Source organism: Sardina pilchardus, chromosome 6, assembly GCF_963854185.1.
Source record: "Sardina pilchardus chromosome 6, fSarPil1.1, whole genome shotgun sequence".
In the NCBI taxonomy this organism is placed as follows: domain Eukaryota; kingdom Metazoa; phylum Chordata; class Actinopteri; order Clupeiformes; family Clupeidae; genus Sardina; species Sardina pilchardus.
In genome coordinates, this window is record NC_084999.1 from 3046160 (window position 1) to 3065020 (window position 18861).

The following is an 18861-nucleotide window of genomic DNA, read 5'->3' on the forward strand; positions in this document are numbered from 1 at the left end:
ACCTGCCAGCGTAAAGAGAGAAAACAGTGAATACTTCGGCAAACCTGCATACTGTATACTTCCTTCTTACCACTCCAGTCTCTTGTGGTTGAGATGGCTGCCTCAAGCCCAGTACACTACAGTGTTCTACAAATGAACACTGCCTACAGCTTGATCTGACCCAGCCATACTGACCCAGCCATAACCTTAGCGTCGCGCCTTCAGCTTGATCTGACCCAGCCATACTGACCCAGCCATAACCTTAGTGTTGAGCCTTCAGCTCGCCATCGTTTGCATGTGCTTCATTGCTGTACGTGTCATATCTGTCAGGCCATCAGATGGCTCAGTGAGATTAGTCATGACTGAAACTATAATAGCACCCCCTTGGTTATATGCCTCCACAACCACAACCACAAGTCAACATGTTTAGTTTAGTTTGGTTTTGTTTTGTCTGGACTCTGAAGAATGGTTTGTGTCCCTGAGGTAACAGACTTAAAGATGTTGCGCACTGTACCCAAGTCACTGATGGAAGGACAGCCTCAGTATGTACAGTTGAGCCCATAGTTATTCATACCCAGATGAATGATTATGTTGATTCAATTTCATTCTTGCTCACCTTGGGAGTGCATCAGTCTTTGTTACTCATTTCACTACAAACAGAGACTCACTCGGACAGATCAGCTTGTGGAGATGATGTTGTGCATTTTCGTTTGACACTGAGTTTCCCCCAAAGGACCATAGAGCGGCCTCCATGGTGAGCATAAAGAGAGAGTACAAAATGAGAATCTCATGGTCATTCAATGAAGCTTTTGGAAGATGCACGAGAACGGCTTATTTCCATAAACACCAACATCTCCATTGTGTTATTTTCACGGCAGGAATGTGTCTCTTCTCTGCAGATGAGGCATGCTGCTGGGAACACCTTGCATTCTTCTCTGTTCCAGTAAGAGTTTGTAATGTATGCTACATTATCAGACAGATCCTGTTTAACCACTTCTTTGTGGGTGTTTGCATGATGGTATAAACAGCGGCGCAAAGAGAAAGCAATCATCTTCTTCACTGAGAGCTAGCTGGGTGGGTAGGGTGCTGGTGAGGACTAGAATTATCAGGGTAGGAGGAAGTGCAAAAAGATCCTTGTAATAGTTCCTTCGTAGTCATTCCTTACAGATGTGTAAATTCTTACACTAGTGCATTAGTACGTTTTAGCCTGTTGAATTACAGTTTGTGCAGCAGACACTGAAGGCCGTTTTAAAACAGCAGCAAGATTATGGCTGCCTCTTTAACCATCCAGCTCCAGTGTTCTGTGTGTAGGAACATCTTCACAGAGCCGGTGGATTTGCCATGCAGCCACACCTTCTGCCAGAAATGCCTCTTGGATCTCCCACAGCTCAGCTCGGGTCAGCAGCCGTGTCCAGACTGCAGCCAGCCTTTCAGCCTCAACGACCTGAAGCCCAACAGCCTCCTGAGGAACCTGGTGGAGGTGGGCAGGGAAGACCTTACTAAGATGGTGGGCAGGGAAGACCTTAGTAAGATGGTGGGCAGGGAAGACCTTACTAAGATGGTGGGCACAAAAGACCCCCAGAGAGGCAGAGCGGTAGACCCTGTCCCATTCCAGAGGCTGAACTCCACGCTCATGTGTGCTGACCACGAGGAGAAGTTGAAGCTGTTCTGTGAGACGGATCAGAAGCTCATTTGTGTCATCTGTAGGGACTGTGTGGCACATAAGGGACACAGCTTCAAACCAGTCACGGAGGTCGCCAGTGCCTACTCGGTAAGCACCATTTTGAAACAGCAATCCTGTTCTGTCCTGTACGCTTTAATTGAAAGCAATGTTTTCTGATATTTTTGTACACCAAGGGCCAGTTTTCCATACACAAATTATCTCTATTCCTACACTAAATTCTCCATTTTTTTATTTATTTTTTAATCCATGTAGGCTACTGCCTGTATGTTCCATATATTCAAGCACAATGTGTCTTGTTTGTGACTATGGATAGTTATGTATGCTGTTGTATAGACAGTAGAGAGTAACGCACAACCCAAATACTATTTACATATTTACCTCTGGTGAGTTCATGTAGGAGAAATAAGAAGGTTGCACTCTTTGGCTCCAAATTTGTATTTTAATGGGTAGCATTTTGGCTGTGAGACTTTCAGATCCAATTTTCAATGGGTAATGTACTGTATATGCGTTGTACTCTGTTTCAGTGTATTTATTACTAGTCAGAAAGAAATTCCTTGTGGCCGTAATGTCTTAAAGCAATATAATGACTCACTCTGTACCAGTCTAGCAGTTTGTCTTGCGTTCTGTGTGTTTCTGATACAGGAAGAAATCAAGCGAGTGTGTGAGTTTGTGTCCAGGGATAACAGTGATATTGAATTCCTGCTGAAACTCCAGACAGCAGAAGGGGTTAAAACAAAGGTGAGATAGAACTGAACTACCATGTTTCTCCTTCAACTGCTGTGACATCAATCAAAACATTCCTGATCAACCAAAGAGATTAAAGAGTCACACCAGACACTCAGCAAGATGACCTATATTTCACCTCTGAGATGTTTACATACAAACATACAATTGGCATGATTTATTGTGTTGCATGACACCAACAGCCTTGTATGTGATCACAGGAGAAATCCAGGAGACTGGCAGCTGAAATCTCCAGTCAGTTTGAGCAGATGCACCAATTTCTGAGAGGAAAAGAGGCGGAGGTGAAGAGGAGGCTGGTCCAGGAGGAGGAGCGGGCCATGGAGAACATTCAGAGGAGCACAGCGACCATCCAGGGCCTACTGCGGGACGGACGCAGGATGCAGGAGACCCTCCAGAGGGCGCTAGTCCTACAACAAGCCGACCAGCTCCTACAGGTATGCCTGCACCTCATACCTCATGTCTGATTACAGGTTTCTCAGCACCTCATGCAAATCTTTATCGTTTTTGTGTGTGTGTGTGTGTGTGTGTGTGTGTGTGTGTGTGTGTGTGTGTGTGTGTGTGTGTGTGTGTGTGTGTGTGTGTGTGTTGAACAGTGGTGGAGTGAAAGTGGATCTTCTCTGGTTGAGGGAATGAGGCTGACCAGCACTTATGGAAGTCCCCAGAGTTCCCAGTCTGCTGAGTAAGAACTAAGAACTATCTCACTATCAGTACCTGTGTATCAGTAGGCCTATCAGTGTCAGAATCTCAGCATGAGTGTTCTGTGTCACGTTCTCTCTCACAGGTACAGGTCAAAGGTTAAAGGCCTCAGCTTGACCCTGGATTCCCTGACCCTGGGCCCTTATGAGTCCCACCTGCCCTTCTTTGTGTGGAAGGAGATGCTGCAGACCATCAAACCAGGTCAGGACCAATGCAACCTCTGTAGGGTGGAATAGAAGTAGAATTGCATTTTTAAAAATGTATGTTGACCGCAGCAACAAATGAATGACTGTTTACTTCTGATTCAGGTCTTTCTTATCATTTTGCAAGTAGTTATTTCACTTATAACTGAAATGTACTATTCATGTACTATTTATAGATCTAAATAGTTCTTTATAGATTATAGATTTATAGATCTTTAAGGTAAATGTATTCAATACTTATCTTATTAGCTCAATACTGAAACAATGAAAATCTACATTGTTTTTGGCCCGAATGAAAGTAGCTAAATAACAGCAGGGCTCAGGTTGAAATATTCTGGAATTCTCTGATACATATCATCACACAGTGTTCCACTGAGTATCTTGTGCTCTCCCGGTACAGTCCCGGAGCGTCTGATACTGCGGGACCCTCGAGACCGCCGCCTCAGCTTGTCCCTGGGGGGGTCCAGCGTGCGGCAGACGGACCAGCAGGACGCCGTCAGCAAAGACTACAGGCCCCTGGTGGTGGCCTTGGAGACCTTCCAGACAGGATGCCACTACTGGGAGGTGGAGGTGGGGGAGAAGCTGGACTGGGGGGTGGGGGTGGGCGTCAGCGACCCCCAGTTTGCCTACATTACTGAGAGCATCATGCTGCTGCTGAGGCACGATAAGGGCTACTGCGTGAGGGAGTTCAAGAGCCTGGTGCCCATAGAGGTGAGGGCCAGGCCCAGGAGGGTGGGGGTCTATCTGGACTGTGAGAGGAAGCTGGTGTCCTTCTATAACGCCGACAGCATGGCTCTCCTCCACGCCTCCACACGGCCCTTCGCTCGGGTCCTGTCTCTGTGTCTGTCCCCCGGACTCTACCTGGACGGCCACAACAGCGCCCCCCTCACTATCTGCTGGTACTGAACCCCAAAAGGGAATTCATAAGATTGAAAGACTCTAGGAAGCAACACAAGTTCTGCTTCATACTTATGTTAAATTATACTTACTTACTTATGTTTACACCAGCAAGTGTATGGAACATCAGTCTTTTTTCTCCCTGAGGCTTAATGATATTATTTTGATTCTGTAAACGTAGGTGTGTCCCAATGTTGTGATGGTGTTGTCTGGTGTTTTGTAATTTTCCGTTTCTGAGATTCTGGGTTTCCATGGGCGGAGTTTTGAGTGAATATATGGGCAGTACTTGTCATGCGTGTATAGGAAGATGGCCCCAGGGTCATGCTATAGGAAGATGGTTTCAGGGTCGTGCTATAGGAAGATGGTTTCAGGGTCGTACTATAGGAAGATGGTTTCAGGGTCGTGCTATAGGAAGACGGTTTCAGGGTCGTGCTATAGGAAGACGGTTTCAGGGTCGTGCTATAGGAAGATGGTTTCAGGGTCGTGCTATAGGAAGATGGTTTCAGGGTCGTGCTATAGGAATATGGTTTCAGGGTCGTGCAATAGCTCTGTCAGCATAGGGACTGTGAAAAGAGGTATGTATACGTGTACAACACACTATGCAGGTATCAGGTTTTCTGTCTGTGTGCACAATTTGTAGCTTATGGATACCATGGTCCAATTAAACTTTTTCCACAAACCCTTTGTTGTTGTTGTTGTTGTTGTTGTTGTTGTTGTTGTTATTGTTGCTTAGACACAGACCAGCCACTCAGAATCATGAGCAGTTGGACAACATTTTTCAGATTGGGCTCCTCGCTCACAGCCACCGTCATAGTGCATGCATGCCATTCCTCTTTGGTCCTTCCTGATGGCCGTCATAGTGCATGCATGCCATTCCTCTTTGGTCCTTCCTGATGGCCGTCATAGTGCATGCATGCCATTCCTCTTTGGTCCTTCCTGATGGCCGTCATAGTGCATGCATGCCATTCCTCTTTGGTCCTTCCTGATGGCATAGTGCATGCATGCCATTCCTCTTTGGTCCTTCCTGATGGCATAGTGCATGCATGCCATTCCTCTTTGGTCCTTCCTGATGGCATAGTGCATGCATGCCATTCCTCTTTGGTCCTTCCTGATGGCATAGTGCATGCATGCCATTCCTCTTTGGCCCTTCCTGATGGCATAGTGCATGCATGCCATTCCTCTTTGGTCCTTCCTGATGGCATAGTGCATGCATGCCATTCCTCTTTGGCCCTTCCTGATGGCATAGTGCATGCATGCCATTCCTCTTTGGTCCTTCCTGATGGCATAGTGCATGCATGCCATTCCTCTTTGGCCCTTCCTGATGGCATAGTGCATGCATGCCATTCCTCTTTGGTCCTTCCTGATGGCCAGCTTGTTCATGGCGTAGAATAGTAGTGCATGCATGCCATTCCTCTTTGGTCCTTCCTGATGGCCAGCTTGTTCATGGCGTAGAATAGTAGTGCATGCATGCCATTCCTCTTTGGCCCTTCCTGATGGCCGTCATAGTGCATGCATGCCATTCCTCTTTGGTCCTTCCTGATGGCCGTCATAGTGCATGCATGCCATTCCTCTTTGGTCCTTCCTGATGGCCGTCATAGTGCATGCATGCCATTCCTCTTTGGTCCTTCCTGATGGCCGTCATAGTGCATGCATGCCATTCCTCTGTGGTCCTCCTGATGGCCAGCTTGTTCATGGCGTAGAATAGTAGTATATTGAAATGGATTTATTCATGAAGGTCAACTCACAAAGGCCTGTCTGCAAAGTTCTTATATTGGCTTGCCTGTCAATAAATAAACAAAAACAATCAGTCCAAAACTGATTAATCTTACCAATTTCCCCTAAATGAAGATACTGGTTACAGGTGATGTGAGTTATGAAACAGTGAGACTGTAGCTGATGTGCGGTAAAGACGTGTTACTGCAGGAGGAAGTGAACGGTTCCCAGCGGAGCTCACCGCTTCACAGCTGGGTGACTCCACACTGCAGACACCTGCCGCCCCAACCAGAAGGGTGTCAGGAGCCCAGGGCCTCAGTTCACACACACACACACACACACACACACACACACAGCAATGAGTACATCCATCACAGTGCTGGAGGTAAGAACCGCATGCTTTGGATGATCATTTAATCTACTGTACGTCTTTGATTTTTAGAGACTAAAAGAGATGTTTGTGTGTGCAATATTTTAACCTCCTGTGTCATGACACATGTGTCCTCTTGTGTCGGGATGTCTACGTGCTAAGTGCTGTGCTAAGTGCTAAGGGTCAAGAAAACAAATCATTTCAGTGTGTAAATGGAGGCATATTTTATGTGTGTATGATAAACATGCTGAGACACAGCTGTATCTTTGTATTTACAGTTTTTGCCCGTTGCTTGAACACATTTTGCAAAACTTTGATCACTGAGCCAAAACTCTACACACAAGTAAACACAACACAACACTAGGAAATATACCTTTCACATCTATGTCAAACTGAAACTCTGCTATCAGTACCTAAACTCTTGTATCAAAACCTAACAATCCCTTGTCAAAATTTAACTCTGGTGACAAAATGAAACACACTTGCATCATATTCATATAGTTTCAGATGAGGAGGAACACACTAGTCTACTTTATATAAAACATATTTGCTTGAATACCTTTTACAAAACTTCGCTCATTGTGCCAAAACTCTAAACACACGTAAACATGACACAACACTGGGAAATATACCATTCACATCACCATTTCCAATGGCAAAACTGAGGGCTTTTTGTAGATGGCTGACTGGTGTTCAGTTTTGCAAGTAAGTGTGTTCAGGTGTGTATTTGAGAGGTTGCAATTACCCGATGTGTTTTGTATTTTGGATATATGTGTTTAACAAATGGTACTCTGAGATTTCATTTTTGAACAAAGTGTCTTATGTAGACATAGAGAGTAGTATGCAGGACCAAGTGTGTTGCATAAAGGAGTAAGTGTGTTGTAGAATTGCAACTAGAGTGCAAAGCAGCACTTTTGTTTAAGGTATAGGTACATGTGTTTGAGATATGGCAACAAAACTTCAAGTTGTGTTACTTTAGTCTAAGCATGGGTCTATAGTGTTCAAGCAACGGGCAAAAACTGTAATTTAATATTTAGATGATCATACTGACTCGAGTTGTAGTTTACTTAGTTTACTTACTTAAAGGGTAAATGTCAGGTTAACAACATTTTTAATCAATGTTAATTAATGTGCAATTTTGCAAATTTGTTAGCAATCAGCTTACAGTTTTTGCCCGTTGCTTGAACACATTTTGCAAAACTTCGCTCACTGTGCCAAAACTCTACACACAAGTGAATATAACACAACACTAGGAAATAAACCTTTCACATCTATGCCAAATTTAAACTCTTCTATCAGTACCTAAACTCTGCTATCAAAACCCAACAATTCTTTGTCAAAATGTAACTCTGGTGACAAAATGAAACACACTTGCATCATATGCATACACTTGCAAATCAGGAGGAATACACTAGTTTACTTTATATAAAACATATTTGCTTGAATACATTTTACAAAACTTCGCTCATTGTGCCAAAACTCTAAACACACGTAAACATGACACAACACTGGGAAATATACCATTCACATCACCATTTCCAATGGCAAAACTGAGGGCTTTTTGTAGATGGCTGACTGGTGTTCAGTTTTGCAAGTAAGTGTGTTCAGGTGTGTATTTGAGAGGTTGCAATTACCCGATGTGTTTTGTATTTTGGATATATGTGTTTAACAAATGGTACTCTGAGATTTCATTTTTGAACAAAGTGTCTTATGTAGACATAGAGAGTAGTATGCAGGACCAAGTGTGTTGCATAAAGGAGTAAGTGTGTTGTAGAATTGCAACTAGAGTGCAAAGCAGCACTTTTGTTTAAGGTATAGGTACATGTGTTTGAGATATGGCAACAAAACTTCAAGTTGTGTTACTTTAGTCTAAGCATGGGTCTATAGTGTTCAAGCAACGGGCAAAAACTGTAATTTAATATTTAGATGATCATACTGACTCGAGTTGTAGTTTACTTAGTTTACTTACTTAAAGGGTAAATGTCAGGTTAACAACATTTTTAATCAATGTTAATTAATGTGCAATTTTGCAAATTTGTTAGCAATCAGCTTACAGTTTTTGCCCGTTGCTTGAACACATTTTGCAAAACTTCGCTCACTGTGCCAAAACTCTACACACAAGTGAATATAACACAACACTAGGAAATAAACCTTTCACATCTATGCCAAATTTAAACTCTTCTATCAGTACCTAAACTCTGCTATCAAAACCCAACAATTCTTTGTCAAAATGTAACTCTGGTGACAAAATGAAACACACTTGCATCATATGCATACACTTGCAAATCAGGAGGAATACACTAGTTTACTTTATATAAAACATATTTGCTTGAATACATTTAGCAAAACTTCACTCATTGTGCCAAAACTCTACACACAAGGAAACAATGACACAACACTGGGAAATATACCATTCACATCACCATTTCCAATGGCTAAACAAATGGGCTTTTTGTAGATGGCTGATTGGTGTTCAGTTTTGGAAGTAAGTGTGTTCAGGTGTGTATTTGAGAGGTTGCAATTACCCGATGTGTTTTGTATTTTGGATACATGTGTTTAACAAATGGTACTATGAGATTTCATTTTTGAACGAAGTGTCTTATGTATGACATAGAGAGTAGTATGCAGGTCCAAGTGTGTTGCATAAAGGAGTAAGTGTGTTGCAGAATTGCAACTAGAGTGCAAAGCAGCACTTTTGTTTAAGGTATCGGTACATGTGTTTGAGATATGGCAACAAAACTTCAAGTTGAGTTACTTTAGTCTAAGCATGGGTCTATAGTGTTCAAGCAACGGGCAAAAACTGTAAATGTCAAATCATATTTATTTCTCTTTGTCGCCATGGGGTCAGTCCTCGTATTTTTTCTTCGCGTTTCGTTATAAGAAATATATAAGTAATAGTTAGTCTTCTTCCGTATTGAACAGATACGGGACGCTCTTTGTTCCGTATTTTAAGGAACTACTCAATGCACACATACTACAATGAAAAACACACAAAGAAATCACTAAACATATAGCCTACAACCTAATGACACTTTAATGCAGCGTTTCTCAAACTATGGGCCGCGAAACGTGGAGACTGCTGCTGGTCCGCGAGACATGGAGTGATATTACAGTAGGTCCGGTGATCTGATAATTTGCTGCGCAATTGACCAAGCAACCGCGGACCGACAGAAAAAGAAAGCAAACGTTGCTGCGGAAATGCTTGCTAATTTGATGTGTTTAAACATATAGCCATACAATTAGGTGTGTCTGTTATTATGATAATTTTCGAGCATAAATGCTTGTCCATAGCTCAGTGACAGGTGTTACAGTTTTTGCCCGTTGCTTGAACACATTTTGCAAAACTTCGCTCACCGTACCAAAACTCTACACACTAGTGAACATAACACAACACTAGGAAATAAACCTTTCACATGTATGCCAAATTGAAACTCTTCTATCAGTACCTAAACTCTGCAATCAAAACCCAACAATCCTTTGTCAAAATGTAACTCTGGTGACAAAATGAAAAACACTTGCACCATATGCATACATTTGCAAATCAGGAGGAATACACTAGTCTACTTTATATAAAACATATTTGCTTGAATACATTCAGAAAAACTTCACTCATTGTGCCAAAACTCTACACACAAGGAAACAATGACACAACACTGGGAAATATACCATTCACATCACCATTTCCAATGGCTAAACAAATGGGCTTTTTGTAGATGGCTGATTGGTGTTCAGTTTTGCAAGTAAGTGCGTTCAGGTGTGTATTTGAGTGGTTGCAATTACCCGATGTGTTTTGTATTTTGGATAAATGTGTTTAACAAATGGTACTCTGAGATTTCATTTTTGACCGAAGTGTCTTAGTATGACATAGAGAGTAGTATGCAGGACCAAGTGTGTTGCATAAAGGAGTAAGTGTGTTGCAGAATTGCAACTAGAGTGCAAAGCAGCACTTTTGTTTAAGGTATAGGTATAGGTGTTTGAGATATGGCAACAAAACTTAAAGTTGTGTTACTTTAGTCTAAGCATGGGTCTATAGTGTTCAAGCAACGGGCAAAAACTGTAATAGCCTTGCCATAAGCACTGCTGCAGGTGCTTCTTTTATTATGCGGTTAGAGCATAAGCGCTTACTCATATAGACTATAACTCAGGGACAGGTGCAAAACCACCAACTGGGATGGATCGAAGGGCAAGCAAGCACTGCCACACAACGTGAAGGCCTTTGTGTTGTCAACACTAAACAGAAAGTTTCCTACGATGGGGAGAAGTGGCCGCAAGGACTGCATCGATAAGATCAACGAATACAGTAATGTTTTACAACCCAGCTGGTATCCGCTGTTCATTCCGACATATCCCCACTCGGCGGTAGGCCTAGGCCTATTTAACTTTTTTTTCAAACAACGTGCCATTCCGACATGAGGTCATTAATAGGCTATTAATGTCATAACTATTAGGCTATCATTAGGCTTACTATGCATGGCTGTAGGCAGCTATGAGGCCACTGAGATCTGGACCTCATCGGTTTTGTGAAAGCCGATTGGAAATACATAAGTTTAGAGCGAACGTTTCAACTATGTTTGCCATGGTAGACAAAAACACTCAAATAAAACAATAGCCTAAAAAATAACTGCATGCGTAATGGACACGGTTCTATATCCTAAATAATTTTCGAGGTTCGCCATTTGGTAATATGACCTATCCTTACTGACAATAATTTAGATTGAGCACAACTAAAGTTGCACGAAGGCAAAATACAGTCCTAAAAGCCTATTCTATATAGCCTGGCCAATATTGTAGATGTGCAAAAGCAGCATTTGCGTGCGTGCTTGCCGGTGAGGTGTAGCCTACAAAAATGAGCATAACATCTGATTATTAAAGTATGGCTATAGGATATAAGCTAGTTGGTTTAAAATTCAAGTGTAGTAAAAAAGTTTGTGCACATCCCCGGCCAAGGTGCAGAACAAGAGTAGGCTAAATCATTAAAAAAAATGGAAAAAGGTTCGCACACTTGAAATCCTTCTTTTTTTGATTTGATTTTATTTTCGTGTGGTCTTCTTCAGATTAAAATTCAAGTACGTGCGCTATTTAACCCCTCGAGACCGACTGCAGTCTGCTGACACAACCAGACGACTCTCCCAACCCATTCATTCGTTTTGGCCGTGACCCTTAGCCTACCTTGTGGATGATTTTTTCTCATTGGAATACAGCAGGACAGAATGCCTTTTATCTAACAAACGCAAAAGCTGAGATTGTTGGAAGGACTAGGCTACTCAACAAACTTGTTTTTCGTTTCTGGGAGATCTCGTTATCGTTTTGGATTGTCGGATTTTTATACTTATTGTTTGGACTTATGGACAATGAACTTTGAGGGGTGGTTGTTAGTGCTTTACAAAGCTTTGTGTTAATACAGTTTTTCACAGTTGCTCAAACACTAAACCCCATTCTCTGAATCAAATTCTCAAATGCCTGAACACATTTATTTAATTACTCCCTTTTTTGGCAAAACCATAGACTACTTTCACCACTTTCACCCATTTTACCAAACTCATTAACCCTTTTTGCAAAACTGTGAACACATTGTGCATTCTGATGCACTTCTTAATTATATTGATAACCAAACAACGCAGAAGTTGAACACAATTAGTGCACAGTTGTCTCCATTTGAACACTACCACTCAAAATTGATAACACTTCTGTCTAATGATGTGACAACCAATATAAGTCAGTTCAGAGTTGACAGAGACACAGGGGACAACAAGTGTGTGTTACAGTAGAAGTGGGGTACAAGGAAGAGGAGGGTGCAGGTAGGAGGAAGAGGATGAAGAGAAAGACAGAGAGTCCCAAGAGTTGCAATACTGTAAATGATGATATTTGGGCAACAATCATTGACCATGTTCTGGTTCATGGAATGCCAATGAGAGAAGCGGGACTTCATGGTCCAACCCAACATCAGTGGTTTCTCTGTGGCGTCAATAATCCAAAGATTCAGACTACAGAAGAGAAATAGCGTAAATGTCCATTATCATACAGTACAGTAATCACTGAACATCCACTGTTACACACTTACTACCCTTTGAGCTCAACTCTGAGAGAGTGAAAGAGCTGAGTTATCAGTATGTCCAAATAAATTTAGGCACAATACAATATTACAGTAGGCTATTGCATACTTACAGTACTATCAGAGTCTGTGGCATCAGTACAAATCATATTCAGTACAGTATTGGCCTGTCTTTCTGTTCACTTACACAACTATTGATTTATATCTTCATATAGGCTAGAGGATATGAGTAGAAAGTGATGTAAGTCCTTATTCTTTACAGTATTTTCATTGTGATATATATTTTTAAAATCAGAATGAATACAATTCCTCCAGGAGCCATAAACCCTGCCCTGAAAACTGTGTCTTCCATTGTTTGGTGTATTGTCTTATCACTGCTCTGCAGGAGTGTAATTTTGCCTGATGTGTTCAATGATTTGAGACCATTTGTTCGTTTTGAGCAAAGTTAAAAGTGTTTTGAGGTGATTGTTCAGTTTTGCAACAAGATTGAAGGGTTTCGAGAATGTAGTTTGAGAAATGAGTTTTGTGTTCACAGTTTTGAGAAAAAGGTAAAGAGTTCTGAAAAAGGTGTTCTAGCAATTGTGAAAAACTGTAAGTGTCGGTCCTCCTATCCTTCAGCTCACTGCGCGATGCAGTTGCGCATAGTGGCCACAAAGTCATTACAGTTTTTTCCAATCGTTTACACACAATTTTGAAAACGGGGCTCTTTTTGTCTAAACACATCACACAATTAACCAAACACAACACCCAATCAGCAGAACGTAACAGATTGTTAGCAAAATTAAATATTTCTGTCAAAACAATAAACACATTGATAAAACCTTATACTGTTCTCATATCACTAACACATTCTTTGAATGATTCCACACTGTCACTATCTTACACACACCAACACAATAAATTCAAAACACATCTGTAAAAACCCTCTTCCAATATATGGATCTTACTCAGACATATTGTTTGAGAGCATTAGGATAATTTAGATGACAAAAATATTTTGATGAACCCTCATCAAGCAATGCACAAAACTGATGCTGCAGACAATATTTCTTTCTTTCACTGTACCATATGTTCAGTTATCAATCAACAGAAAATGCCAAAATTATAGTTCTAACTACTGTAAAGTGTAGAAAAATAAAAATTTGTACACAAATAAAAAGTACTGTACACTTACAGTCACTGAAGAAAAACTAAAGCAACAATATAAACAAGTAACAACAATACGTAATACTCTAATCATCTCTCCGTCTAGCTGGATCAAGCCATAAGAGTTCATCCACATTCCACATCACAGGCTATGGGTGCCTCTCATTTGGGCTTTTATACATCCTCCCTCGCTCCTCGGGCCTCGATCCTCACTGATCGACATAAAGAATAATGGGGCGAAAACAATGGGATAGTCTATCCAGTGTTAGTTATAGATCAGTGGGAACGCCCCTCGAGGATCGAGCATAACACACCTGAGTGCTGCATTTTCAATTTTGCACATGCGTGCTTACACACCTGGTGGATGTGTTTATTCAATTTGTTCATTAGTGTGGTCATTGGCAAGCCAGGGCTTTGTAATGAGAAGGAAGTACCTAACAATCTTTATCTGTGTCTAAGGTGTTAAAATGTGTTTTACATTTTGACATTCACTGTGTGTAATGTTTTGCAAAAAGTGTGAAGCTGAATTTGTGCTTAATGTTGTACTGCTCTGCGCAGGTGTTTTGCTTCTTAAGTGTTAAGCATTGTTAACTGTCTGATAACGTTAATTTTAGTGTGTATACGATTGGAAAAAACTGTAACTGTTTACGACACAATACATGATATTTGTGTTTTTCGTTTCTTAGATTTAATGCATGTTTGACATGTAAACAGGCCTTCAGTCCGTTAACTTAAGGCCTTCTTTTGCATGGGGTTGCTCGCATCCGCCCGTAACCTAGACTATTATGTGCGTAGTGGCTGCATACTCTTATAATAAGAGGCAAATTGTTACAGGACAACTTAAACTGACTTCCCCAATGCTTCCCCGTAGCACATTACATTTTAATATAGGCTAATATAGGATGAACAAAGTCTATGCTATATTAAATCCAGTAGCCTAATAATTCTATGTGCCACGTCCGATTTCGCAAGTGATGTAGTAGGCTACGTTTAAACATCGACAAACGTCTGTGAGACTACCCATTTCATGAAGAGCAATTGTCTTGTGCGATCATTCCCCCTCCCCCACACTTGTCTAACCAGTTCACTAGACATTATAGCCTACCTATATGCGGCATTGAGGACGATTGCCTCCCTCCCCCCTCTCTCTCGACAGACACTTCCTGACACTAGAGCTCGGGATCATGACATCAAAACTTCGCGGGCACAGCCACATTGGCAGCTTCACTCCTTAGTTTACTATGGATTACTATGGATTTACTCCCGCCTTTTAGTGTGTTCCTGTTACTTAGTTTTTGCCTTCTTGGTAGTATGTTGCTGTGTAGTGGGTGTAACAGTGCAACCCACGATCGCAAGAGGAAAAGAATAAATCGCTACTATATTTCTGCTTCTTGTCTTGTGCATCTGAATGAATGGATATTACGTTCAGTGCGCTACCAAATGGCGGCGATATTCCTAGAATGCAAGGCGTGTGCCCGAGCCCTATTAGCCTATGTAAATGTAAAATGGGTGTGTGTGTGTGTGTGTGTGTGTGTGTGTGCGCTGAACCACGAGTTCACATATTAACTTTTCTTTTCAGCAGACATCGCAATCATTAAAAAATCGCAAAACTTTTTAATAAAATAATGCCTCTTGTCTTAATGGGTTCCGGAGGTTCGTAGAGTAATTTTTTGAACCCCAGTCGCTGACGTATGATTAAGATGCCTCAACCAGTTACGCCACAGTTCGAGAGTCAATCTCTTCGCACTTAGCCAAGAAATATAAAGGATTCAGTCAGTCGAGTTCATTTATTCGCGGCATGCACTTGAAACGCCGATCAAAAGTTCTGACATGTTAAACTTACGTTAGTCATTAATTCACCACATGATAAAATGCTGTTATATTGACGCACAGTAGCCCACGGTAGTCTATGTCTATCTCTGAATCAACATGAACATGCATAACGAGATCCATATATTCTAAGTTGCTAGAAACTTCTTTTGCGGAGCTAGGCCTACTAGTCGATGGTTACAATGAATCACCCTCACTGCCCTATCGCATATCTGACCATCCATTGTTACAATGTTACAAAATGCGCGATCTTCTCCATGCATGTAGCCTACGGTTATAAGTAAAGTGACATGATAGGCATGTAGGCCTATTAAAGATATTTCTGTTAAATACATTTTATTTTCAGTTGTCAAAAGTGGTGGGGACAAAATCTGTGATAAAGTGCTGGGTAAGCTACCCAGCGTCGCCGGTTAAAATGAACATGCCTCCGTTTTAAAATAGCCTATAGGCCTACACATTTCTAAGTATTCCTAGCATAAATGTAGCCTAAATGTCCATCTTGTCCATCTCTTTCGTCTTCGCCTTGACAATAATAGCCTACTCGCGGAAATGCGGTCTTGTAACCGTAATGAATTAATGAATTAATCTAAGGTTGCCTATATCGAGTCTTTCAGGTTGAATTGAAGGCTTCTAAAACCATTTTCATTAATTTCAACAATGGTTTATTGAAACGTCGTTTGATTATAATTTCGCCAGTCATCACCTTCATTTTAATGATTAAATGAGACGGATTAAATGAGACGGATATGCGGAGCATTTCTCTCCCTCTCCATTGACCAAAACGTTGCTCTGGCATCTCTGCTGGACTGACTGAGTTATAGGCTACGTCGAGTGAGAGAGCCAGCTGTGAGGTACGCTGTAAAACATTCGAAAACTCTGAAACTGCAATCTGACATGCCGAGCGTGATGTCTCTTTTCTCCGCTTGTCACCAGCGCGGTGTCTTCGGGTTTTTCCGTGTTTTCCGGTATGAGCCGAACCTTCATTTTATTAAGGCGGTCTTATGTTGCCCCCTTGCGGTTGCAGTTTTAACTAGAAATGCAATTCCAAGGAATTACCAGTGCATGAAATGCAAAAATAGATAGATAATGTAGATATGGTTACTAAGGTGTAGCTAGGGTAAACATGGTGGTTGCATAGTTTACAGAGAGTTGATAGTGTGAAGGTAGACAGTTTAAAGCTGAAACATTCCCAGTTCTAACTTAACCAATGATTTCTATTCATGTTACAATGTTAACTATGGTAACAATGATAACCAAGTTGATTGGTTAACTTAGCTACTGATTTCATGCAGTAATGGTAAAAATGTTAACTATGCTAACTATGCTCACAGTGCTAACCAGGTTGATTAGCTAACTTAGCTAATGATTTCTAGCAGTTATGCTAAAAATGCTAAGTATGCTAGCAATGCTAACTATGGTAACAATGCTAACTTAAACTAACAATGCTAACCAGGTTGATTAGCTAACTTAACTGATGATTTCTAGCAATAATGTTAAAAATGTTAACAATGCTAAAATTGCTAACAATGCTAACCAGGTTGATTAGCTAATTTAGTTGATGTTTTTTTGCAGTTATGCTAAAAATGCTAACTATGCTAACCATGCTAACTAGCTAACTTGCTAGTGAGGACTTTTATTTTGAAACATTTGTTGCTAGGGTATCCATGGTGGCCACTATCAGGAAACAAGAAGTTACTGCAGTATGGTTGAACAGTTAAATAGTTGAGTAGTTACAATGGTTAAATGATTTAATAGTGTATAATTGCAGTGAGGACCTTTATTTTGAAACAGTTGTGGACAGAGGAAGTAGTGAAACAGGATCTGTAGTCTTAATGAGATTGTATGCTTAAAGCCTGAGACAGAAGGTGCCTCTCATAGCGTTAATGCGTCCTCTCTCGCTCCTCGATCCTCACTGATCTACATAAAGAATGATTGAGCGGCAACAATGGGATAGTCTAGCCCTTCTTATATCTTTCTTTATGTAGATCATTGAGGATCGAGGAGCGAGGGAGGACATATAAACGCTGCTTGAGAGGCACCCAAAGTAAATACTTTAAAAGTTGTATGTAGATAGTCTAATTAATGTTGATAGACAAAATGTTTAATGGATATTGATAGGCAGATTGTTTAATAGATATTGACAGTTTAATGGGTGGATGAGTGAATGGTCTGAAGAAGATGAATGCATAGAAGGTTGGATGGAATGTGCCTTATTGTTAAGAGAGACACTGATACAGCTCTCTGAGAGTAGTTGACACAGGTGTAATCAATTTAACTGGCTAGTCTTAAGAGAGCCAGAGTAGGCTACTCTTAAAGCCTGAGACAGAGTAAATCATTTAAAAGTTGAATGTAGATAGTCTAATTAATGTTGATAGACAGAGAGTTTAATGGATGTTGATAGACAGATTGTTTAATAGATGTTGATAGACAGTTTAATGGGTGGATGAGTGAATGGTCTGAAGAAGATGAATGGATAGAATGTTGGATGGAATGTGCCTTATATTCTTGTAGAATGGAGAGACACAGCTCTCTACTGAGAGTAGTGGATACAGATACAGGTGTAATCAATTTAACTGGCTAGTCTTAAGAGAGCCAGCCTGAGACAGAGTAGATTGTTTAATAGTTGAATGTAGAGCGTCTAATTGATGTTTATAGGCAGACTGTTTAGAATGGGTGGATGAGTGAATGGTTTGAAGAAGATTAATGGATATAAAGTTGGATGGAATTAGGAGGACTTATTTTGATACTGTTGTGCGCAGAGGATACAGGGGAACAGAATATGTAGTCTTCAGAGAGGAGCCTGAGAGAAACTGACAGTTGGTGCCCAGGTGGCTGACCAGCTGGGGTAACATTCTAATTGCTGCCGTGATGTCATAATGAGCAATGTTAAGTCTATGGGGAAATTGTTAATAGTTTTTATTTAATAGTTCAAAAAGTATAAAAGTTACAAAGTTGAAAAATACAAAGCACACATGGCATAAGCAAGACCTACGCAACAACGTTTGAATGAAGTTTCTACGTTAAACGGTTGAAGCTGAATTGCGAGCGTTAGAAGAAGAAAAATAAAGACTAGAGAATGTAATTCCAGGGAAATTACGAGTGCATGAAAATGCAAAAATGTATAGATACAGTAGATAATGTAGATATAGTTACTAAGGTGTAGCTAGGGTAAACATGGTGGTTGCATAGTTTAAAGAAAGCTGATAGTGTGAAGGTAGACAGTTTAAAGCTTAAACATTACAGTTCTAACTGAACTAATGATTTCTAGCAGTTATGCTAAACATGCTAACAATGCTCACTATGCTAACAATGCTAACCAGGTTGATTAGCTAACTTAGCTAATCATTTCTAACAGTTATGCTAAAAATGCTAACTATGCTAACAATGCTAACTGTGCTAACAATGGTAACCAGGTTGATTAGCTAACTTAGCTAATCATTTCTAGCAGTTATGCAAAAAATGCTAACTATGCTAACAATGCTAACCATGCTAACTAGCTAACTTGCTAGTGAGGACTTTTATTTTGAAACATTTGTTGATAGGGTAT

The 18861-nt window shown here is 40.8% G+C and overlaps 2 protein-coding genes across 2 annotated transcripts in view; both read left to right on the plus strand.

Annotated features, from left to right (window-relative positions):
- The first annotated feature begins 1044 nt into the window (after positions 1-1044).
- On the plus strand, positions 1045-4992 carry LOC134082416 (E3 ubiquitin-protein ligase TRIM62-like). The gene is made up of 6 exons (XM_062538114.1): positions 1045-1750; positions 2306-2401; positions 2608-2841; positions 3001-3086; positions 3189-3304; positions 3707-4992. The coding sequence occupies exons 1-6, from the start codon at positions 1247-1249 to the stop codon at positions 4210-4212; spliced, it is 1542 nt and encodes a 513-aa protein (XP_062394098.1). The 5' UTR covers positions 1045-1246; the 3' UTR covers positions 4213-4992.
- A 1247-nt stretch (positions 4993-6239) lies between these two features.
- The window catches only part of LOC134082417 (C-X-C chemokine receptor type 5), a 16525-nt gene continuing 3903 nt past the window's right edge, over positions 6240-18861 (plus strand). Inside the window, exon 1 of the mRNA XM_062538115.1 lies at positions 6240-6301. Coding sequence (XP_062394099.1) covers positions 6275-6301 — 27 coding nt within the window. The 5' untranslated portion in view covers positions 6240-6274. The remainder of the gene's footprint in view (positions 6302-18861) is intronic.